General features: G+C 38.1%; 1 protein-coding gene across 1 annotated transcript in view; it reads left to right on the plus strand.

Annotated features, from left to right (window-relative positions):
* OTOGL (otogelin like) overlaps positions 1–26,167 on the plus strand; it is a 168,672-nt gene that overhangs the window by 57,340 nt on the left and 85,165 nt on the right. The window contains exons 22-25 of the mRNA XM_070454260.1: positions 726–778; positions 2,614–2,776; positions 16,433–16,540; positions 17,266–17,404. Coding sequence (XP_070310361.1) covers positions 726–778; positions 2,614–2,776; positions 16,433–16,540; positions 17,266–17,404 — 463 coding nt within the window. The remainder of the gene's footprint in view (positions 1–725; positions 779–2,613; positions 2,777–16,432; positions 16,541–17,265; positions 17,405–26,167) is intronic.

Genomic DNA, 26,167 nt, shown 5'->3' on the forward strand with positions numbered 1-26,167 from the left:
GGAACTCAGGTTGTAAGATGTGACTCCACAGTCTCTTCTACATTGCTGCCAGAATGACTTTTCTAGAATTCAAACCAACGATATCACATCTCTGTTTAAGGTCTTTAGTGACTCACTTCGGGGATAAAGTCTTAGTGTCCTAATAGAAGCTGGCCTTTGACACTTTGCTGTAGGCCTCTCCTGTTACGTCCCACATGGCGCTCTTATTGCATAGAAAGCTGTTCCACCCCTATGTGACTTTTTACTACATCTTCACTCAGGGTGACAACATTCCTACTTTATCTATATTGTAACCTCCTTCCTGTCTTCAAAATTTTGCAGACTTTATCTTCTTTCCCTAATGTCAATTGCTAACAGATTTTGAAACATTGTTACATGCTTTACTTGTGTTAATATATCTTAAACATTTGTATGTTGCATGTCACACTGGCTCAATTATTTATTTGTATGTCTTGTCTCCTTCTGGAACATAGTAGGCACTTGGGTAAAGACTGAGAATTTTGGTCTTTGAATTCTCCATGCTAATCACAGTGCCTCACACATATATCTGTGTTTGATAAAAGTGTGTTGAGCTTAAATAGCTCTCTTCAAATCAGTTCTAAACCAATAACTTATTTACAAAAGCTTCTGGGAAAAAATCTTGTCAATTCTTGCATGTTATAGTGTTTTTTAAACAGAAAAATCTTGAGGTTTGTTTCATGAATTAACTATCTGTTTACTTCTAGCCAGTGTTCAAATGGGACCGTGAAATGTGATGAATTAGCAACGCCCTCTACTGGTAAGACCTAGATAGATGTTTTCCTTAGAGAGAAGGAGGCTCTAGCGCTGTCTCTACTCTTAGAGCAGAAGTTTTGAATTCATCACAGGCCTCCTTGCCAATGCACGTGGAGGAATAGCCTTAGGAATGCTTCTCTACGTGGTGCTCTGGTGCTTCCTAATTTTTTCACCTCCGGAATTATAATATTTGTTGGACAGTGTGGGGTGAACATGTAAGGCTGCTTAGGGCAGAGCTGATCAACCCAGGGAGGCTGCCTGATGCTCCCTGTCCCAGCACCACCTCAGGTTCACCAAACGCTTTAGGGATGTGTATCCAGACACCTGTTGGAAGTCACTTGTGCAACAGCAGTTGGGAGACCCTACTCCAGACCAGCAATTCTTAGATTCCGAATGTACACACGAAAAACCTAGGGATCTTGTTAAAACAATGATTCTGATTCAGTAGGTGAGGGTGATGCCTGCAACATTTCTGTTGGTGGCCAAAGTGATGCTAATGCTACTGGGTTCAGGGCTACATTTTAAGTAGCAAAGCTTTAGGACTAGCAGTCATCAGTTAACAATGGTATGTAAAATGACATCGACTCCCATTCTTTTGAAAATATATTATGATTGCATATCATTCCTGAAGACCATATATATTAGGAGACCTTTTATATTATTTATTTTTCACCACCCAGAAAGCCTCAAATTTATGCTCACTGTGGAGAAATTCTAGGCAAATACTAAACAAAGCTACCTTCTGTTGAGTTTAATGGATAGCAAGAGTGTAGGCTGATAAAACCAATTGTGAGCTATTGCTTTGTTATTTATTTGCACAGTTATATGTGCAAATTAATGTGCATATTAATTATATGCCCTTGATTCAATTTATCAGGATTCAGGCTGTCTAGGGCTTATTTACAGGGTATGTTCATGGACTGCACACGTATTTGGGAGCTGCGGGGCCCTCCCCGCCTTGACTCGTCTGCATTGGGTGGCTCAGTATTGAAGGAAAGGAAGCCCAGGTGGCCAGGCTTGTCGCAGAGGAATCCCCAAGTTTCCTTTTGGCCCCACATAAGAGGTGGTAATCCCTCTGAACTCAAAAGCTTTCTGGAACAATATTTAGCCCCTATAATTATGCCCATTTTCTGCACTTCCACATTATAGTGATAGGTGTTTGTCACTCAGTCATGTCTGACCCTTTGTGGCCCCATAGACTGTAGCCTGCCAGGCTCCTCTGTCCATGGAATTCTCCAGGCAAGAATACTGGATAGAATAGAAGGGGGTGGCCATGCTCCCTCCAGGGGATCTTGAGACCCAGGGGCCCCCAAGTTCGATCTTGGGCTCCCTGGGTCTCCTGCATTGCAGGCAGATCCTTTACCCTCTGAACCACCAGGAAGGAGGAACATAAATAGTGGCTCAAGGGTGAAGCAAGATCTAAAAGTATCACGTGTTTGTTGTAAACACATAGCTTTGTAAAAGTTTAAACATATGGTACTGTCAATCCTCAAAAAATGATAATATATATTTAGATTAATCAAAATACCCTGTTTCTTGATCTCAGGAAGGTATATACTAGTTGTTGTTTTCTTATGAAAGGCAGCTTAAGTTTTCAGACTCAAAATAGATCTTGAAAATTTAGGTGATTAAAGGAAATCTGGCTAGAGAATGGTTTAAGCTCATGAACCAAACATCACAGAGTAAAATCAGTTATTACTGGGGTCATCAGTTATTACTGGTAAAATATACTGTGTTCTATAGTTAATTGTGTTTTGATGACAAATGCATGTAAATGTGATTGTGTATATGGAGCAAATACAAAGTTAAACATATTTTGTCTGTGCCTTGTTCCTGAAGTTCACATCTGCCCTGAGGGAAAACAGTATTTCGACTGTAGGTTTCCTGACCCTGAATTACCAGCTGGTGGTATAAATTGTGAAACTACATGTGCAAACTTGGCTATGAACTTCACTTGCGCCCCATCATCACCCTGCATAAGTGGCTGTGTTTGTGCTCCAGGGTAAGCACATTATTTTTCTTGGTAATACAGAATGTTTAGGATTCGATAGAAAGCACAAGAGCACTTAAAAACATTATTTATAGAAATAGCTAAAATTGTGTTCTGCCTGGTGGTTAGCTCTGAACTAGTAACTAGATTACTGCTATAGTTATTTGTCTGTGCTTATGGGACATATCACATATGTGTGAGATGCATGCCACGTGGACCACATGGCTAAATAATGTCACAATGTGTTGTCTACATGATATAAGTAAAGTAATGCAGTGAATTAAGGGGAGAACTCACTTCAGGATGGACTTAGCATTTATCCCTGATCCAACTGTGATTTTGGGAAAATGATAGTGAGCCACTTTGCATTCAAAATACTCGAAGTGCATTTCTTTTGTATATTCTTTTTTAAAAAATTAATTATTTATTTTAATTGGAGGCTAATTACTTTACAGTATTGTAGTGGTTTTTGCCATACATTGACATGAATCAGCCATGGGTGTACATATGTCCCCCCACCCCAAACCCCTCTCCCACATCCCATCCCTCTGGGTTGTCCCAGTGCACGGGCTTAGACTGCCCTGTCTCATGCATTGAACTTGGACTGGTGATCTCTTTCACATATGGTAATATACATGTTTCAATGCTATTCTCTCAAATCATCCCACCCTCACCTTCTCCCACAGAGTTCAAAAGTATGTTCTTTACATCTGTGTCTCTTTTGCTGTCTCACATATAGGGTTAATCATTATCATCTTTCTAAATTCCATATATATGTGTTAATATACTGTATTGGTGTTTTTCTTTCTGACATACTTCACTCTATATAATAGGCTCTAGTTTCATCCACCTCATTAGAACTGATTCAAATGTGTTCTTTTTAATAGCTGAGTAATATTCCATAGTGTATATGTACCATGGCTTTCTAATCCATTCGTCTGCCAATTGACATCTAGGTTGCTTCCATGTCCTGGCTATTGTAAACAGTGTTGTGATGAATATTGGGGTATACATGTCTCTTTTAATTCTGGTTTCCTCTGTGTATGCCCAGCAGTGGGATTGCTGGGTCATATGGCAGTTCTATTTCCAGTTTTTTAAGGAATTTCCACACTGTTCTCTATAGTGGCTGTACTAGTTTGCATTCCCACCAACAATGTAACAGGCTTCCCTTTTCTCTGCACCCTCTCCAGCATTTATTGTTTGTAGACTTTTTGATAGCAGCTATTCTGACTGGTGTGAGATGGTACCTCATTGTGGTTTTGATTTGCATTTCTCTGATAATGAGTGATGTTGAGCATCTTTTCATGTGTTTGTTAGCCATCTGTATGTCTTCTTTGGAGAAATGACTGTTTAGTTCTTTGGCCCATTTTTTGATTGGATCATTTATTTTTCTGGTATTAAGCTGCATGAGCTGCTTGTATATTTTTGAGATTAATTATATGTTAGTTGCTTCATTTGCTATTATTTTCTCCCATTCTGAAAGCTGTCCTTTTCACCTTGCTTATAGTTTACTTTGTCGTGCAAAACCTTTTAAATTTAATTAGGTCCCATTTGTTTATTTTTGCTTCTATTTTGGAATTTTTCCCTTAATTTCTCTTTCTGTTTTCTCATTGTTAGTGTATAGGAATGCAAGGGATTTCTGTGTATTAATTTTATATCCTGCAACTTTACTATATTCATTGATTAGCTCTAGTAATTTTCTGGTGGTGTCTTTAGGGTTTTCTATGTAGAGGATCATGTCATCTGCAAACAGTGAGAGTTTTACTTCTTCTTTTCCAATCTGGATTCCTTTGATTTCTTTTTCTGTTCTGATTGCTGTGGCTAAACCTTCTAAAACTATGCTGAATAGTCGTGGTTAGAGTGGGCACCCTTGTCTTATTCCTGACTTTAGGGGAAATGCTTTCAATTTTTCACCATTGGGGATAATGTTTGCTGTGGGTTTATCATATATGGCTTTTATTACGTTGAGGTATGTTCCTTCTATGCCTGCTTTCTGGAGGGTTTTTATCACAAATGGATGTTGAATTTTATAAAGGCTTTTGCTTCATCTATTGAGATAATCATATGGTTTTTATCTTTCAATTTGTTAATGCGGTGTATCACATTGATTGATATGTGAATAGTGAAGAATCCTTGCATCCCTGGGATAAAGCCCATTTAGTCATGATGCATGATCTTTTTAATATGTTGTTGGATTCTGTTTGCTAGAATTTTATTGAGGATTTTTACATTTATGTTCATCAGTGATATTGGCCTGTAGTTTTCTTTTTTTGTGACATCTTTGTCTGGTTTTGGTATGAGGGTGATGGTGGCTTCATAGAATGAGTTGGAAGTTTACCTTCCTCTGCAATTTTCTGGAAGAGTTTGAGTAGGATTTGTGTTAGTGATTCTCTAAACTTTTGGTAGGATTCACCTGTGAAGCCATCTGGCCCTGGGCTTTTGTCTGTTGGAAGATTTTTTACTACAGTTTCGATTTCCATGCTTATAATGCATCTGTTAAGATTTTCTATTTCTTCCTGTTTCAGTTTTGGAAGGTTATACTTTTCTAAGAATTCATCCATTTCTTCCAAGTTGTACATTTTATTGTCATATAGTAGCTGATAGCAGTCTCTTATGATCTTTTGTATTACTGTGTTGTCTGTTGTGATTTCTCCATTTTCATTTCCAATTTTGTTGATTTGATTCCCCCCCCCCCTTTTTTTGATGAGTCTGGCTAATGGTTTGTCTATTTTATTTATCTTCTCAAAGAACCAGCTTTTAGTTTTGTTGATTTTTGCTATGGTCTCCTTTGTTTCTTTTTCATTTATTTCTGCCCTAATTTTTATGATTTCTTTCCTTCTACTAACCCTGGGGTTCTTCATTTCTTCTTTTTCTAGTTGCTTTCGGTATAAAGTTAGGTTATTTATTTGATTTTTCTCTTGTTTCTTGAGGTAAGCTTGTATTGCTATGAACCTTCCTCTTAGCACTGCTTTTACTGAATCCCATAGGTTTTGGGTTGTTGTGTTTTCATTTTCCTTTGTTTCTATGCATATTTTGATTTCTTTTTTTATTTCTTCTGTGATTTGTTGTTCAGAAGTGTGTTGTTTAGCCTCCATATGTTTGTATTATTAATCCTGTAATTTTTATCCTGTAAGTTCAGTTCAGTTGCTCAGTTGTGTTTGACTCTTATGACCCCATGGACTGCTGCATGCAAGGACTCCTGCCCATCACCAACTTCCAGAGTTTACTCAAACTCATGCCCATGGAGTCAGTGATGCCATCCAACCATCTCATTTTCTGTCATCCCCTTCTCCTCCTGCCTTCAATCTTTCCCAGTATCAGGGTCTTTTCAAATGAGTCAGTTCTTTGCATCAGGTGGCCAAAGTATTGGAGTTTCAGCTTCAACATCAGTCCTTCCAATGAATACTTAGGACTGATCTGCTTTAGGATGGACTGGTTGGATCTCCTTGCAGTCCAAGGGACTCTCAAGAGTCTTTTCCAATAACACAGTTCAAAAGCATCAATTCTTCAGTGCTCAGCTGACTTTACAGTTCAACTCTCACATACATACATGACTACTGGAAAAACCATAGCTTTGTCTAGACCGACCTTTGTTGGCAAAGTAATGTCTCTGCTTTTTAATATGCTGTCTATGTTTGTCATAACTTTTCTTCCAAGGAGCAAGCATCTTTTAATTTCATGGTTGCAGTCAGCGTCTACAGTGATTTTGGTGCCCCCCAAAAGAAAATCTGTCACTGTTTCCATTGTTTCCCCATCTCTTTGCCATGAGCTGATGAGACCAGATGTCATGATCTTCTTTTTCTGAATGTTGAGTTTTGAGTCAACTTTTTCATCTCCTCTTTTACTTACATCAAGAGGCTATTTAGCTCATTTCTTCCATAAGGGTGGTGTCATCTGCATCTCTGAGGTTATTGATATTTCTCCCAGCAATCTTGATTCCAGCTTGTTCTTCATCCAGCCCAGCATTTCTCATGATGTACTCTGCGTATAAGTTAAATAAGCAGGGTGACAATATACAATCTTGATGTACTCCTTTCCAAATTTGGAACCAGTCTGTTGTTCCATGTCTGATTTTAACTGTTGCTTCCTGACCTATATACAGATTTTTCAAGAGGCAGGTCAAGTAGTCTGGTATTCCCATCTCTTGAAGAATTTTCCATAGTTTATTGTTGTCCACACAGTCAAAAGCTTTGGCATAGTCATTAAAGCAGTAGTAGATATTTTTCTGGAACTCTGCTGCTTTTTTGTTGATCCAACAGATGTTGGCAATTTGATCTCTCGTTCCTCTGCCTTTTCTAAATCCAGCCTGAACATCTGGAAGGTCACAGTTCATGTTCTGTTGAAGCCTGGCTTGGAGAATTTTGAGCATTACTTTACTAGTATGTGAGATGAGTGCAATTGTGTGGTGGTTTGAACATTCGTTGGGATTGCCTTTCTTTGGGGTTGGAATGAAAACTGACCTTTTCCAGTCCTGTGGCCACTGCTGAGTTTTCCAAATTTGCTGGCATATTGGATGCAGCACTTTCACAGCATCATCTTTTAGGATTTGAAATAGCTTAACTGGAATTCCATCACCTCCACTAGCTTTGTTCGTAGTGATGTTTCCTAAGGCCCACTTGACTTTGCATTCCAGGGTGTCTCACTCTAGGTTGGTGATCACACCATGATGATGATCTGGGTCATGAAGAACTTTTTGTATAGTTCTTCTGTGTATTCTTGCCGCCTCTTCTTAATCTCTTCTGCTTCTGTTAGGTACATACCATTTCTGTCCTTTATTGTGCCCATCTTTGCATGAAATATTCCCTTTGTATCTCTAATTTTCTTGAAGAGATCTCTAGTCTTTTCCATTCTATTTTCCTCTATTTCTTTGCATTGATCACTGAGGAAGGCTTTCTTATCTCTCCTTGCTATTCGTTGGAACTCTGCATTCAAATGGGAATGTCTTTCCCTTTCTCCTTTGCCTTTCTCTTCTCTATTCACAGCTATTTATAAGGCCTCCCAAGGCAAAAAAATTTTGCCTTTTTGTATTTCTTTTCCTTGGGATGACATCTAATCCTACCACATTGTGATCAGAAAAGATGCTTGAAATGATTTCAGTTTTTTTGAACTTACCAAGGCTGGATTTATGGCCCAGGATGTGGTCCATCCTGGAGAATGCTCCGTGTGCACTTGAGGAAAAGGTGTAATTCATTGTTTTGGGGTGAAACGTCCTATAGATATCAATTAAGTCTAACTGGTCCGTTGTATCATTTAAAGTTTGTGTTTCCTTGCTAATTTTCTGTTTGGATGATCTACCCACAGGTGTGAGTGGGGTATTAAAGTCTCCCACTATTATTGTGCTATTGTTAATTTCCCCTTTCATTCTTGTTAGCATTTGCCTTACATATTGTGGTTCTCCTATGTTGGGTGCATATATATTTATAATTGTTATATCTTCTTGGATTGATCCTTTGATCATTATGTAGTGTCCTTCTTTGTCACTTTTTACAGCCTTTATTTCAAAGTCTATTTTATCTGATGTGAGTATTGCTATTCCTGCTTTCTTTTGATCTCCATTTGCATGAAATATCTTTCCAGCCCTTCACTTTCAGTCTGTATGTGTCCCTTGTTTTCAGGTGGGTCTCTTGTAGACAGCATATATTGGGGTCTTGTTTTTGTATCCATTCAGCCAGTCTTTGTCTTTTGGTTCGGACAGTGAACCCGTTTACATTAAAGGTAATTATTGATAAGTGTGATCCCATTGCCATTTACTTTGTTGTTTTGGGTTTGAGTTTACAAACCTTTTCTGTGTTCCGTGTCTAGAGAAGATCCTTTAGCATTTGTTGAAGAGCTGAATTCTCTCAGCTTTTGTTTGTCTGTAAAGCTTTTGATTTTTCCTTCATATTTGAATGAGATCCTTGATGGGTATAGTAATCTGGGTTGTAGGTTTTTCTTTTTCATCACTTTAAGTATGTCCTGCCATTCTCTTCTGGCCTGAAGAGTTTCTATTGAAAGATCAGCTGTTATCCTTATGGGAATCCCCATGTGTGTTATTTGTTGCTTTTCCCTTGCTGCTTTTAATATTTGCTCTTTGTTTTTGATGTTTGTTAATTTGATTAATATGTGTCTTGGGGTGTTTTGCCTTGGGTTTACCCTGTTTGGGACTCTTTGGGTTTCTTGGACTTGTGTGGCTGTTTCCTTCCCCATTTTAAGTAAGTTTTCAAATATTATCTCCTTAAATACTTTCTCATGGCCTTTCTTTTTGTCTTCTTCTTCTGGAACTCCTATGATTCGAATGTTGGGGTGTTTAACATTGTCCCAGAGGTCTCTGAGATTATCCTCATTTCTTTTAATTCTTTTTCCTCTCTGCTTTGTTTATTTCCACCATTCTATCTTCCACATCACTTATCATATCTTCTGCCTCAGTTATTCTACTGTTGGTTCCCTCCAGAGTGTTTTTGATCTCGTTATTGCATTATTCATTATTGACTGACTCTTTTTTACTTCTTCTATGTCCTTGTTAAACATTTCTTGCATCTTCTCAATCCTTGTCTGCAGACTATTTATCTGTAACTCCATTTTGATTTCAAGATTTTGGATCATTCTTACTATCATTATTCTGAATTCTTTTTCAGGTAGACTCCCTATCTCCTCCTCTTGTTTGGTTTGGGTGGGCACTTATCATGTTCCTTTACCTGTTGGGTATTTCTCTGCCTTTTCATTTTGTTTAGATTGCTGTGTTTGGGGTGGCCTTTCTGTAGGCTGGAAGTTTGTGGTTCCTTTTTATTGTGGAGGTTCCTCCTTGTGGGTGGGGTTGGACCAAGTGGCTTGTCAAGGTTTCCTGGTTAGGGAAGCTTGCATTGGTGTTCTTGTGGGTGGAGTTGGACCTCTTCTCTCTGGAGTGCAATGAAGTGTCTAGTAGAGAGTTTTGGGGTGTCTGTGGGTTTGGCATGACTTTGGGCAGCCTATACTTTAAGGCTCAGGGCTGCCTTGCTGTGTTGCTGGAGAATTAGTGTGGTGTGTCTTGCTCTGGAACTTGTTGGCTCTTGGGTGGAGCTTGGTTTCAGTGTAGATATGGAGGCTTTTGGATGAGCTCTTGTCAGTTAATGTTCCTTGGAATTGGGAGTTCTCTGGTGTTCTCAGGTTTTGGATTTAAGCCTCCTGCCTCTGGTTTTCAGTCTTATTCTTACAGTAGCCTCAAGACTTCTCCATCCATACAGGACAGATGATAAAACATCTAGATTAATGGTGAAAAGATTCTCCACAGTGAGAGACACCCAGAGAAGTTCTCAGAGTTACACGGAGAAGAGAACAAGGGAGAGGGAGATAGAGGTGACCAGGAGGAGCAGAGGGAGAATCAAAAGAGGAGAGAGCAAGCTAGCCAGTAATCGCTTCCCTATGTGCTCTCCACAGTCTGGACCCATCAGAGATGTTCACGGAGTCACATAGAGAAGAGAAGAGCAAGGAAGGAGATAGAGGTGACCAGGAGGAGAAGTTCAGTTCAGTTCAGTTCAGTTGCTCAGTCGTGTCCGACTCTTTGCGACCCCATGAATCACAGCACGCCAGGCCTCCCTGTCCATCACAAACTCCCGGAGTTTACTCAAACTCATGCCCATCGAGTCGGTGATGCCATCCAGCCATCTCATCCTCTGTCGTCCCCTTCTCCTCCTGCCCCCAACCCCTCCCAGCATCAGGGTCTTTTCCAATGAGTCAGCTCTTTGCATGAGGAGGCCAAAGTACTGGAGTTTCAGCTTCAACATCAGTCCTTCCAATGAACACCCAGGACTGATCTCCTTCAGGATGGACTGGCTGGATCTCCTTGCAGTCCAAGGGACTCTCAAGAGTCTTTTCCAATAACACAGCTCAAAAGCATCAATTTTTCGGCCCTCAGCTTTCTTCACAGTCCAACTCTCACATCCATACATGACCACTGGAAAAACCATAGCCTTGACTAGATGGACCTTTGTTGGCAAAGTAATATCTGTTTTTTAATATGCTGTCTAGGTTGGTCATAACTTTCCTTCCAAGGAGAGAGCATCTTTTAATTTCATGGCTGCAGTCACCATCTGCAGTGATTTTGGAGCCCCCCAAAATGAAGTCTGACACTGTTTCCACTGTCTCCCCATCAATTTGCCATGAAGTAATGGGACCAGATGCCATGATCTTAGTTTTCTGAATGTTGAGCTTTAAACCAGTGTTTTCACTCTCCTCTTTCACTTTCATCAAGAGGCTCTTTAGTTCTTCACTTTCTGCCATAAGGGTGGTGCCATCTGCATATCTGAGGTTATTGATATTTCTCCAGGCAATCTTGATTCCAGCTTGTGCTTCTTCCAGCCCAGCGTTTCTCATAATGTACTCTGCATATAAATTAAGAGGGGGAGTCAAAAGGGAAGAGACCAATCTAGCCAGTAATCAGTTCTCTAAGTGTTCTCCACAGCCAGGAACATCCAGAGAGATTCACAGAGTTAAGTAGAGAAGAGAAGTGAGAGGGAGGAGATAGAGGTGACCTGGGGGAAAGTCAAAAGGGGAGAGAGCAATCAAGCCAGTAATCACACCCCTACCTAAGTAAAAATGGATACTGAAGATTAGATTCTTAAAGGTACAAAATTGATACCAAATACCACAAAGGAAAAGATTAAAAATCTAGAGGTTAGACTCTCAAAAATATAATATTAAAAATACAAAGCAAAATCAATCACAAAAAGTATAAAAATATATATATATATGAAATTTGCTTTAAAAATAGGGCCTTTTTTTTTGCAAGGTAATAATAGGTTATAAAAATGAAAACGAGTAGTAAAGAACTTAAAAATTAAAAAAATTTTACAAATAAAAAATGATAATAGTAAAAATATGTCTAGGAATTTCTTTGGATCTATTGTGGGCAGTGTGGGGTCAGTTCAGTTTCAGATAGTTCCTTTTTCTAGCTTGCACTTCTCAAGGTCTATAAGCCCCTTCTAATGCATAGTTAGTGCTAACTACAGGGTTTTAATCTGTTGCACCTGTCACTTCCAGAGCTGTTCCTCTCTTTGCAAGTCTCTTCAGTGTCTAATTTTCCTCTGACACAAGGGGCGGAGGTGGTCAGTAATTGAGGCTCACTTGTTCAGTCGTGCTGTGGGCAGGGAGGGGCGCTGCAAACAAACATCACTGGCGTGTGTGGGGAGTGCTCGCGGTTTATGGACCACACTGGGTTTGCTCCAGCTCACCGCAGCGTGCGCTTGCCGAGTCTACACTGCTCAGGTTCCCGGGTGCTGTGCAGGGGTGCTGTCCAAAGCAGACCCAGCCCTTCATGCACCTCCCAGGTCTAAGCTGCTCAGGTTCAGGTTCTCGGGTCCTTCACAAGGGCACAGACTGGGTTGGGCGTGCGTTTTGTGCCTTTCCCAGGTTTGAGCAGCTCAGGCGACCAGGTGCTTGTGGAGCACCCTGTCCCAGGAGGACCATGCGTCTTAATCACCTCCTGGGTCCTGGCCACTTGGTTTCCTGGGTGCGCTGTGAGAGCGCCGTCTCAGGCGTGCCATGTGTCTCCTCTGCGGAGCTGATCTCAGGTTGCGACCCTCCTGGCAGACCGTCCAGGATCCCAGGAAGACTGGGTTAGCAACTGGGAGCCTGCTCACAGTTTGGTGGAGGAGGCCGGTCTCTGGGCCCGAGATTGCCCCTTGCCTTCCTGCTCTGGCTGTCACACGCCTGCCTCTCTGCTTCGGGCAGAGGGCGTGTGGGGGAGAGGGCTGTATGCAGCCGGCTAACTCTCCTTTGGTATTCGCTCAATCCTTTGTTCTGCGAGTCGGCCAGGCTGCATGTTAGTTTAGAGCCTTTCGCAGGAAAGTTCTCTCTCTGTCTTTTTATCTCTCTGGCTCTCCCACGGTTTGGGTTTCTGTCTCACGTTAGCGCCCCCAGATTGTCCTCAGGGCATTCAGGCCCAGTCGTTGCCCTAAGCACCAGAGATGCCGCCGGTGCCTCCCTGTCCAGTCCCTGCTCATGGGGGGCGGATGCCAGCATCTGCGAGCATCTGCGAGCATCTACTTCTCTGCTGGGAGCTGTGGTTAGGTGCGTATTTTCTGGGTTTTGTGTTTTTTCCACCCCCCACCCCCGTTTATGTTGCCCTCTGAGATTCCAAAACTCCCCACAGACCCGTGGTGAGAGGGTTTACCTGCTATTTGGAAACTTGTCCTCCTTCACGACTCCCTCCCCAGGACGGGTCTCCATCCCTCTCTTTTGTCTGTCTTTTTGTCTTTTATATTTTGTCTTACCTCCTTTTGAAGAGAACGGCCTGCCTTTCTGGGTGCCTGGTATCCTCTGCCAGCATTCAGAAGTTGTTTTGTGGAAGCTGCTTAGCATTCGAATGATCTTTTGATGAATTTGTGTGGGAGGAAGTGGTCTCCCCATCCTATTCCTCTGCTATCTTGGGACTGCCCCTCTTTTGTATATTCTGTTGGCTATTACTGTTTTTTATGTTAAGTTATGTTATTAATACCAGTTTCCTTATCTAATGGATGTTACATAAAGTGGTGTGTTGAGGTTATTTAGGCAGTGGGTAACAGTGGGAGCTCTGGATTCAGACAGACCTATTTCAGATCCCAGCCCTGTCGATACTAGCTGAATGCTTTTTCTGCAAGTTCCTTTAAAGACCCAATTAAGCATTGTGACATGTGATATGTGTGTGTGTGTTTGTACACATTTGTGTATACTCATTAAATATGGGTGACTATTTTATGGCGGCTTCCCTTGTGGTCAGCTGGTAAAGAATCCACCTGCAATACAGGAGACCTGGGTTTGATCCCTGGGTTGGGAAGATCCCCTGGTGAAGGAAAAGGCTACCCACTCCAGTATTCTCCATGGGGTCGCAAAGAGTCGGACACGACTGAGTGACTTTCACTTTCTTTCACTTTTCTTTTATGGCAGCATAATTTACTCTTGCCTTTGTAAATTTGCTTTAGTAGCAGAAATGCCTAGTACTCGTGGAAGGTAAATACAGAATCGGTGGCTCTTCACTTCCTTGCAGGCACACGTGGAATCTGGCCTCAGCGGCCTTCCCTCTTCTGATGATGGAGGGAAGCAGTGCACAGTGGAGGGCCACTTAAGGCAAACAGGTCATGCATTCTTTCTCAATGAACATATTCACACAGAGTGGTTTCTGAGCTCAATTTATATCAGCTGGGAGCAAAGAAGAGCGAGGTTTTTGTGGTCGGTTTCCCAGGAGAGTCACATTTGTCTAAATGGTCCCCATCTGAAATAGGTTGAAGAGAGAAGTAACTTGGGACTGTATCAATCTCTTTATTAAAGAAAGGACACAGAAGGAGTGTGAAAGAATAAAGCCTTGCATGGGAAAATAAAGGCAGGCAGAAATCAGGCCACAGAGCAGACGAGCAAGAAAGGCATTTAGTAAAAAGGACAAAGGAAATAAAATCTTTATTATAGTAAACAAATTGAACCTTACAACATTACTTGATTTATTTGACTTGATTATGACTCAGGGATGCACGGCTGATTAGATAAAACTACATCCTAATTTTGTTTCATATGCTTGTGGTCGATGCTGTTATTTTAGAAAATATCTATTTGCTGTCTTCTTTGACTTTTATTTCAACAATGATTAATTAATTTGCTAGTCAAATCTTATTATAAAAACTTAAAGTAATTTTCTTCCACCTTCTCTTGTTTTATTGAAATAAAATAAAGTTTGAATTGACTAAGAGTCTTCTGACTGGAAATAATTTTGTAACATAGAACTTTCTATTATAAAGTTGCTTATGGTACTATGATTTGGATTGAGTTCCATGTGACTTGAGTGGCTTATTTTAGGACAATAAGCCTGATATCACTTGTTTTTGTGGGGCTTCTTATAGTCTCAGCAGGTTTTCAAGTACAAATGAACCTTAGTTTAGAAATCATACCTTAGTTTAGAAATCACTGTGGATTAAATAAATGTTAAGTAATATAGCAGAAAGAGGCATACAGAACTGGGTTAAAATGCTGACCCTCTTTCTTATTAGCTAAAGTACCTCAGAGTAAATCTTAACCATGTGGAGTCTCAACTTTGTTTTTTTTAAACAAATGTACTATCTACTTCATAGATGGTTGGGTATATGCACCACACCAGGCATATGGTAGGTGCTCAGCAAATGTTTATTTTATGACTAACCCCACTTCCCAAACCTGCTTAGAGCAGACAATTCATAGTGATTTACAACTCTTTTCTTCCAGTTTGCATTAGTTATGAAAAGCTTATCAGTCATCAGCATAACCATTTAAAACCACTGCTTTGGCTGATTGTATGAGAATTGTACTTGCCACATTTAATGTAGTATAATCTATAAAAATACTGAATCACTATGCTGTTACACCAGAAGCTAGCATAATATTACAAATCAAAGGCTAACAGAGCTCTGCCAGGAGAACACACTGGCCATAGCAAACACCCTCTTCCAACAACACAAGAGATGACTCTACACATGGACATCACCAGATGGCCAATAAATCAGCTATACTTCAAATAACAACTGAAGCGAATGATACTTTAAGGAATAAAAGAAATGAGAATTTAAAAAAAAATTGTGGTGCAGTTCAGAGAGGCACTCCTTATCTAAACAATTCAACATCTAATGTTTACAAACTCCCTAATGTGTGGGACCTTTTGTTAAGACATAGGGAAGACAGTGCTAGAACAGACACATGTAAGAAAGCAATAGAATCTACCTTACGGAATTGTCACTAGGATTAGATGAGTCAATGATACATGTAAAGTGAGTGGAACAATGGCTGGGCCATGGTTAGCACTCAAAAATACTAGTTTTTGTTGTTGTTTTCACTATAAGACACTTAATGAATTACTTGCAGTTCATTGGATGAACTCTCCAATAAAGGTTTGTATAGATTGCTACATATAAGGACTGTGGTACATAAAAGAATGCACTAAAAAGATTGCACTAAATTGGATCTTTAGTGATGAGAAGAAATCTTTTAGTTTTCTAGGCAGAAGATACTGTCCTCAGCGAAAGTGACTGAAAGTTTGGGAAGGTTAAGGGGAGAAATTATGGGCTCTAGAGCACTGTTGTCAGAAAGAAAGCAAACTGAATGAGATGATGCATATTTATATAGACAGTTTCACCTCTTCACCTTTACTTAACAACTGTGTCTGCTCTGTGTTGGACATTGGAACACAACCATTGACAGGATATTCATGGTCTTTTGGAGTTAAACTTAGAGTGGGCAACATACACATTGAATAAAGACTCACTTTACTGTGTTAGATGAACTATGAGTGAGGAAGCAGAGAACTAGGGGAACATATGTGATTATTTATATTTGAGAGAGGAGGCAAGAAGTCTGTGTTAATATTTGAAGCAAATATTGAAGAAAGGTAGCCTTACTTCCTCTTTAATTGTCTTTTCAGAATACCTCATGTTACCCAGAAATTTAGGCTCCTGTCTCCCTTTTATTGTACTAAGCGACAGCAAAAATTTGAAAATATTGCATCCAGTCATTTGCCTGGCCTTTATTTCTGTGATGTGAAAGATACTGTGTGGTAAAATAGGGGAGCAAGACTGGATTCGACTCTTTCATGGTTTAGATAGAACACGCTTACAACTGTTGTAACAAATATAGATGGTTTTGAATATGACAAGATTGCTGATTTTTTAAAAAACTGAAATTAGTAGTTGATATTAAATAGCATTTGCTTCTTCTTGAAAGGATGGCAGAGCACAAAGGAAAGTGTTACATTCCTGAAAGCTGTCCCTGTATCTGGAAAGATTGGGAGTACCTCTCAGGGGAAGTGATTGCTACACCATGCTATACCTGGTAATGAGATCTGTTTGTTGCACAACTTCTCTAAGAAATTGTACTAGTTCCAGTCGTCTTGTATTTACTTAATGTGACGAATTTCATCAGAAAGCAAGCCAAATCTGAGTAAATACGATTTTAAAGGCCCTCAGGAGTTGATGAGAAGCTACTACCTACAGAGGGATCATTATTTTTACACCCATTTGTTCGACCAAGAAGTAAAAAATGAACTATGACAATTTGAAAATATAATAGGAAAAGCATATCACTAATTTATAAATAATAAATGTTCCAAAGAGAAGGTCATATTTGATGGAAAGTATTCTGTTTGGAAATAATCCAAAAGAATTCCATAAAATAAAATTAAAATACAGTTTCCTTGAAATGTGGATAAATATTCAAGCTTGTGAATAAGTCCTGTCTGTGACTGAACAACAACAAAAGGTATTGAAATGGACTAAGTAAAGGAGACAGCATTGTAGTCTTTTGGCGACTGGCAGGTGTATGTTTAGTTTTTCGTTCCATCACCCATTTTCAAAGTGACCCAGGCACAATTTCTAGGCTTTTTTGTGATGTCTTAAGACAGAATGATAAATATATGCCTTATCTAGCACTGTAATAAAATGTTATCAGAAAGAATTGGCCATATTTATAAGAACTATTGACTCAGTGAATACCCTTGAATACAAACCTTCCAATATTTAAGCTCCCTGAAAAATACTAATTAGATTATTTTCTAATAGTGTTTGTCGACGAGGAATGTTCAATTGCACATATTATCCATGCCCAGCAGTGTGCACAATATATGGGGACCGGCATTATCATTCTTTTGATGGACTGGAATATGATTATATCAGCGATTGCCAGGTATTTTTGATAAAGGTATGTCACAGTTGTTATGTTGTTTGGTTGCTAAGTCTTATCCGACTCTTTGTCACTCCATGGAGTCTAGCCCGCCAGGCCCCACTGTCCATGCGATTTCCCAGGCAAGAATACTGGAGTAGGTTGCCATTTTCTTCTCCAGGAGATCTTCCCGACCCAGGGTCAAACCCAGGCCTCCTGCATTGCAGTCAGTTTTTTTTACTGCTGAGCCACCTGGGCTGGGAAGCCAATGTCACAATTACTTCTTTTAGTTACAGTTATGTAGAGACAATGTAAAAAACAAGTATGGTAGACCATGACATATCACATCCACATATCTTTAGTAAAGCCTATAAAATTTATAGCAATTTTAAATTAATTTCCTTAACTAATTGTAAAGTTTTACTATTTGTAAGTGATGAGCTGATTTCATAACCTTTCTGTATCTCTGACTTCTCATTTGTAAAATGAGGATAATAATTGTCCCTATCTCCCAGGGGTAGTTCTCAAGATTGAATGAAATAAATATAATAAATAAATGAAATAAATGAAAATAAATGAAATAAATAAATATAGAATTCAAATAAATGAAATGAAATGCATATAGTACTTACTATTAGGTAACTGCTCAGTAAATATCAACTGTTTTTATTTTTATTGGTTTAATTTGGTGAATGTAAATATAGGACATTAAATCATGTATTGGACCATGTATTGTTTATAGTTGTAGCAATTAAAATGACATTATTCTCATTTCTAGACATGCTATTTTGTTGATATGTTTTGGTAAACCCTGGGTTTGGTATATTTGATAGAATCCTTAAAATTTCTCATACCTTTAATGCATTTGGATTTTCTGTATCCCTAAATTTTATTTAGACATCGTTGAGTCCCAGAATTATGTTTCTAAATGAAAAATATAAGTTTTAGGAAGAAGTTGCCCAAGAATAAGCAAAATAACATCTTTTCATCCAGCAAGGTAACCTGTGATTTTCTTGAATGTGTGTTTTCTTCTGGGTAAGGCTTTTATGTTATTAGCATATGTCAAGAAAGTAGGCACATTCCCATTTTCTATTAGTTATTAAACAAACAGTAAATCTATAGCCTTCCAAACTTAAGCAAAGCTCCTGCTATGTTTCAAGGGAAACCATTGAGTTTCCCTTTCAGTACTATTTTTAGCCTCCTTTATGAACAATTTTAAGTTTCTTAAAGTATAAATCCCTGGAAATGGATTTGGCAGTTAGATAATTACAGAAGATGACACGGTGCCTGTAGGGTGTGTGTGTGTGTGTGTGGTTTTGATACATCTTGGAGTACAGGAAAGGCACAGTGATACATATCCATTCTATGAGTATTTGTCCTCTTCAAACAAGTATTATTTTGCAAATAATTTTACATGAGGATTTTCTTACCTCTGGAAGTTTAGTTTGTAAATTGAGAAGCCTGGAAAAGTAAAAAAAACAATTTAGAGATTTGAATGCATAAACTGATACTTTTTTTCCCTCAAAATGCTTCAGACTGATTTTCTACCAAATCCTTGCTTCCCTTGATATTTTCTCTGATATTCCTTAAGAGCCCTCTTCCTTTGCATTTCTGGCTGTCATGCTCTTGTAGTCCTTCACCGTCTCTTCCGGGTTCTCCTTTGTCTCTTTGTTACCTTTTCTTTTTGCATAAGTCCCAGACCTTAGATGACTGAGTTGGCCCCTTCAGGGCAAGGACCAAACCCTAGTCACCATTGTTTTAGCAGTGCTGAGCACCATGCTGGCAACACAGTTGTCCACTGAATGTTTACTGAACTGGATGTCTGTGCTGGGGTCTCTCTCCTTTTCTCCTAATGCTTGTTAAGGTCATCCACCTCTATAATCTTAACCTCACCTACAAGCTGATGAGTTCCAAATTGACATGGACAGCTCTGACCTCACCTTCTAGGCTGCCTTTTGACTCAAGTTCATCCCTATAATAATACATATTTTTCGTTCTGTTAATCTAAGACTCACATTGCTATCATGTCATTGCTTTTTAAGAACTGCAGCTGACTCCCATTTACCAGCTTCCATAAAATCGAACTTCTCAGGATAACCCAAGGGTTTTTCTCAGGGTATTTTTCTGTACCTGATTGCCTCTACTCCCTCAAAGTGACTTTTCTAGTTCATATTTATCTGTTCTGTTCTTACACATCCTATAGTATTTGATAGTCCTCATGTCAAAAGTAAGCAACCCATTATATTCTGATTATTTTATATGTGCTCAATTAGATTGTATATCATTTTATGTCAGAGTTCTCTGTTATACTTCTTTCGAGTTCCTCACTAGGGCTAGCACAATTATGGTTGTATTTTAAGAGCTAAAAAATTACTTGCTCTGTTTTTAACCATTTTTTAGAGGGTAGAATTCAAAAAGTTACACTTAATTAGTAATCTTATATTTGTTATAAATGCATACACATGCCTTGAACATGAAGTATATAGAGCAGTGTTCTTAAACTTTAGTACGTATGCATATAACTTGGAAATCTTGTTAAAATCTAGGTTCTGATTTTATGTGTTTGGAGCAGTATCTTGAAGTCTGCAATTTTAGGTAAACTACTCTGATGTTTCATGTCCATTGTCTACTCTTTGAATAGGAAGAATGTAAAGCATTTCCTTCTTTAAAACACCAATTTTAACCATTTAAAAAATTCTCCTCTTCTTCTGAATAGTAAACTTTGTCACATCTAGAAAAAACAAAGTATCTTTGACAATACTGTATCAAATATGACTATCCATCATTAACGATACTGTGTCAAACATTGAATATATCATTAAGGTTAATTAACGATGCTTTTTGTGGTCTCATTTTAAGTAGCAAAGCAAAAATTCTGCCAAACTTTGTTTTCACTTTGTGTATGGAAAAATTATTTAGAAGTATTTACTAAAAGCATTTTAAACCTTGTCCATGTATTACCATCTTTGTAAACATTTTTCCGTGTGTGGTCTTTGCTCTCACATTATCATTTCATTCATTTAATACACAATTTTCAGGGCCTATTACATGTAAGCTGTGTTAGCAAAGACATTCCTTCTCTGTATATTAGGATAGATTTCTCCAAGAAAATTCTGAAGTTTTGAAAACAGCGATCATACTCTGTATTTCTTTTTTCCTTCCCCTCCATCGTTTTGCAAAATGCTGGGCATTTAGCAAACTCTTAATAACTACTTATTTGATCTGGCTGGCTCTTCCTTAACTCATAATCTGTCTTTGCTGTAGAGAAATCATAGTATTTTCCATTGTATTTTCAAATAATGATTTTTCTTAGTTGAAGTATAATTAATTTACAATATTATGTTAGTTTCAAGTATACAGAAAAGTGATTGTGCAGAAAGTTGAATATTTGTCTCAACTCTGATTCCTGACGAAATTATCTTCTCATGTCTGATGCTGAATGATGATAACAGTCATTTTTATTGGAACTGAATATAAGAGTGCTATTTTATTTGGCAGGTGAGAGCCATTAAAGTTTGGTTTTCAGGCTTTGTAAACTTCATTTCCTCTCATCACTTCAATTTGCTGCTATATTCTTCTGTAAAAATACATACATCATATTAAGTCTCAAGTTTTAATGAGATATGCCTACCTGTAAATGAGAAGGTATGTCGCAGGAAGTATTAGTCCAACATTTGGATAAAATGTTAAATATCTGGGTTAAGATCTATCATTAGGGTTCAAGTGGCAAAAATTAGGTATAAAAAGTATGAAAAATCTAAAGTTTTAAGTTTTAGAATTGTATATGTTTTTTTTCTCTGCTAAAGCAGAATTATTCTTTTTTATTTAATAATCTTTAAAAAAAGAAAATGTGCTTACAAAGAATAATCTTTGAAAATTAAAAAAAGAAAACTTATGTTAGTAATTAATTAGGATTATACTAGTGAATCATTGATTGTATTTTAATGAACATATTATTGAAATTAATAAGCCAGAACCAGAACCCCAGAATGGATGGGGTGGTTTGACCAACATATACTTGACAAGCCAAGAAATATTTTATTTGACCATGGAGTAGATAATGATTTCATACCAAATGCTACCTAATAGTCATGGCTTTGAAATATTATCATGTCAGATAGTAAATTTTACAATGCTTGGAGATGTTCTACTGCAATAGTTTTATAGTTGTTATTATTATTATTATTTTTGCTTATTCCATCTGCTTCTCTTTTTCATGGCAAGGTCTTTTTTTTTTTTTTTTTTGAGAGTCAGCATTTCCTTTGAGAAGGATAGAATGACTGCCAGCAGCATTCATTGACTTGCTGCTTTTTCGGAGGCAGGATCCAGTTCTGGGGATAGCATATTTAATTCCTCCTCCTTTGTCAAGCAGCTCTCTTTCCTCCCTGTCTTGATTACAAATTCTAGGCTTTATCTTTGTCATTTGTAAAGCATTTTTATTTGGTAAAACTTATCATTTACTTTTTTGGGCCCTGTGAAGGATATAGTAATATAATTCATAAAAATTTCGCTTTTATTTGCCAATTGGACTTTTAAAAATTAATACTTACTCAACTTTATCGTAAAGTATAATGTTACTTGACTCTGACATTCAAAGGAATAGTAAACCTGCTTTTTAATCTCTGGATTGTGGAGTCTTAGGAAACTTAGTTCCAAGTGGATACTTACCCTATCTTTGTTTATGTTTATCAAACTGTAAAAATTAAAGTTCTTTGATATTTTATTCATTTTGAGGCTGTTTATGTTATACTGTACTATACTGTAGATAGCGCTTGGAATATGGCCCAGTAGTTTTTACGTGTATTGAAGCGAACCTATGATAAAGTCACCATTGCATTTCCTGAGGTAAGACTTTTTTAAGAGTGAAAAGAGTTGAGAAAGCAAACAGGAACTTGACCTGTGCTATAAGCTCAGAGAAAGAGAACATTGGGTGTTTTCAGCAAAAGTGAGAAATTTAATATTCCAACTCCCAGATTTAAGAATCAAACTTTGCTTCCATTGTGTGTAACCAGCCCCAATCCCTGCTAGTTTTCTTCCTATAACTTGTTCTAGATTTGACTTCTCAATGTGCTGTTCAGTTGATACCTCAAATGTTTGCTGCTCTCCTTAAGTCTCTGAAAACCCTTCTAATATCACTCTCAAATGTATATACATTGCATCATTTTTCATATCATTATTTTTTGTGTGATTTCTATGTGTCAGGACCTATGCTGAAAAGTGAAGGTAAAGGATGTGCAACATAGATATGAGTCTTGCCTCCTCCTTCAAAATTTAGATTGGTGTGAGAGAGTCTAAATCACCAAATCACAGGATTCAGATAAAACTGCAACTGTAAAAGTTAATGATTACATTTGCAAAATCCAGTTGAAACTTTTTAATGTTTATGTTCCTTTTTGGAAGTAGTTCTTGCTTTGTATTCTCTGAGGTATCCCTCCTGCCTCTGCTGGTCTTTGTCTCTGACCCCTCCTCAGTCTCTTCTGGTGGACTCTTTCTTAAAACACTGGGTCTCACAAGTTCCATATTTTCATGTCTGTCTCCTCTATAAGGTTCTTAGTTGCCTGTAATCTCATAATATCTTGAAGGATAGACCTGTATGTATTTGTATATGTGTGTGTGTATTTATCCGTTCATCATCCATCCGTCTCTCTATCTAGGGAAATGAAAACAGAGAGGAAAAGAAGTCAAAGGAAGTCATTACACTCTATTTAGGCAAATATAAAGATCTAGATAGAGCTTTCTCTGTCAAATAAGAGTAAAATGAAAGTTAATGGCACAGTAATTATAAAATAGTGTGGCACTTCAAAGAGAGAGAGAGAGAGAGAGACAGAGAGAGAGAGAGAGAAAGTAGCATGTAAACATTATGTGAAAATTCCACTGTGAATAAAATTCATTTCCCCATAAAATAAAAACATTTTCTGCCTTCCAGAGGTTATGAAAGACATGATGGAATTAACTAATAAAATTTTAAGTGTATATTCAGGGGATATAAGTAAGTGAAAAAGAAAATGATAAAAATAAAGAACAAATTACAGACCAAAACACATTGAGTTTGGTTGAGTTGAGTTGAGATGTAAGCATTTCTTTTAAAAAATAAGCATGTGATCCTTTGCTTACTTTCCCTTCCTTTTGGTTCAAATGTGAGAGATAATCGGCCAGAGTTGTCTTTGTGTGTGTATGTGTGTGTGTGTGAGCGCAATACAGTCCCTTGGCTCATCAAAGAAGGTGCTGCTTTGAGGCCCTTCAGCTGTGGAACGTAACCCATGGCTGCCTGAGGCTGCTGTATCAGCCGTGACTTCCTGTGGTATAGTTACCCTTCACCGGGCTGGGGCTATGACAAGTCTTCAACTGACATGTCAAGTAAAATAATATATTACCTTGAGAGACACTGATGTTTTATAGTTCAGAATCCCTTGGGAGAATATTATCTATCAGTGTTTTCAGTACCTAAGCATAGAAATTCTGAGGAATCCATGTGGCACATGGCTCTTGACCTTTTTACTCTGGTTTTATAATCATTTCTTACTGTGTTGCTTAGCAACTCTAACATTATCTTCAAACCTAATATTAGCTTGAAATATATTAGAAATGGAAATTGGAGAAACATGGCTCATAGGAATTGATATTGTTTCAAGTTACTGTCCACATAATATAATATTACCAGGCAGACCATACAATATAGACTACTTCTTGGCATTTCTGAGTTAATATACAGACTAGAGCTAATACTGAGGCACTTTAATTAATAGTAATAGAAATGTAATTGTAATAGAAATTCTTGCAGCCAGCTTTTCAGATCCCTTAATCTAATAACTCTTGCTGACAAAGGTCTGTCTAGTCAAATCTTGGTTTTTCCAGTAGTCTGTATGGATGTGAGAGTTGAACCATAAAGAAAGCTGAGCACGAAAGAATTGATGCTTTCTAACTGTGGTGTTGGAGAAGACTCTTGGACAGCAAGGAGATCAAACCAGTCCATCCTAAAGGAAATCAGTCCTGAATATTCATTGGAAGGACAGATGCTGAAGCTGAAACTCCAATACTTTGGCCACCAGATGCAAAGAACTGACTCATTGCAAAAGACCCTGATGTTGGGAAAGATTGAAGGCAGGAGGAGAAGGGGATGGCAGTGGATGAAATGATTGGATGGCATCATTGATTCAATGGACATGAGTTTGAGCAAACTCTGGAAGATAGTGTAAGATAGGGAAGCCTGGCATGTTGCAGTCCATAGGTTCACAAAGAGTCAGACATGACTGACTGAATAACCACAGAGAGGAAGAGTAAAACAAAACCCTGACTTATATATTTCTTCTTTGAAAATCATTCATAAGGGCAGAAAAGTATGGCATTATTTTTTTTTACTAATACAATGCCATAATCATCTTAATGACCTTTATTATTCTCCCTTTCAAAATTTAGGCAATACTTTAGAAAAGAATTATTAAGAAGAAAAAGTTCTCAGTTCCTATGAAGTAAGGAAAACTGGGTCACAAAGGCACACATTAATTACTCTGTCAACAGCATTCATTGTAAACCTGTTGTCTAGGCAACATGCTATAGTAATTACTAATAAGACAGAATTTGGCCAAAGCAAGAAATATGTTATGCTAGTATTCATATTGTTGGTGATATAAAAAACTAAGTATGGAGAATTTATATCAAGACCTATATGATTTCCAGACGTTTGAGAGAATTGTCACTTTCCTTTCTATGATATCCCACCTTCCACAAGTTAGTGGAAGGACTCAGAGCAATGGGGCTTTAACTTTCATAGCGATAAGGACCACTTCAAAGATGTAATGAAAACCATGGACTCTCTTCCTAGAATATTATACACACTCAAAACAATCTTTTACAATGAGCTTCCAGGATCTATAGAACTGTTGAAACCAATTCATGAAAATGGGATACAAAATCAGAAACGGTGTTTCCAGAGAGTGAGTTCTTGGTGGATTGGGGAGGGAAGTGGCTGAAGGCAGGTGACGGTGAGGATATGGAGAGCAGGTTGGATTTAGAGTGTGAGAGATTACATAACATTCTCTGAAACTAAACATTCCCTATAACCTACAATTGAATTTTTTCCTCAACCATTTCTAAACTCTTCCTAATTTCTCTAGAAGTGGCATTAAGAAAAAACAGGGTTTTGAACTCTGTTCTTATTTAGCTAAGTGACATTCATTTAATCCTTAACCTCTGTTTCTTTATCTATAAAATGGAGATAATGCATAATTCAAGAACTGTGATAAGACTTAAATGAGATCATGCATGTAAAGTTCAAAGTAAACCCTCATATGCATTATTTTATTTACTAACACAGTATCAAAGTTTTATATTTATTTTGATTTTATCTTCAAGCAAATAATTATTTAGCCAGAGAACTCCTTAAAATACAACAAAGGATATTGTCTAAATGAAAATATCTCTTTTAAAATTTCCTTAAGTGACATACCTTATTGGATGTTTGATGGGAAGGAACTGGTTGATAAATCTGAGCTGTAATAATAAATGAAAAGTGTGAAAAGGCAAAAAGGTGTGATACTGAAAGATGAACTCCCCAGGTCAATAGGTGCCCTGTATGCTACTGGAGAGAAGAGAAGAAATAGCTCCAGCAGGAATGAAAAGGCTAAGCCAAAGTGGAGACAATGCCCAGTTGTGGATGTGTCTGATGGTGAAAATAAAGTCCAATGCTCTAAAGAATGATATTGCATAGGAACCTGGAATGTTAGGTCCATGAATCACAGTAAATTGGATGTGGTCGAACATGAGATGGCAAGAGTGAACACTGACATTTTAGGGATCAGTGAA

The sequence above is a fragment of the Odocoileus virginianus genome, chromosome 24, assembly GCF_023699985.2.
Source record: "Odocoileus virginianus isolate 20LAN1187 ecotype Illinois chromosome 24, Ovbor_1.2, whole genome shotgun sequence".
Taxonomy (NCBI): domain Eukaryota; kingdom Metazoa; phylum Chordata; class Mammalia; order Artiodactyla; family Cervidae; genus Odocoileus; species Odocoileus virginianus.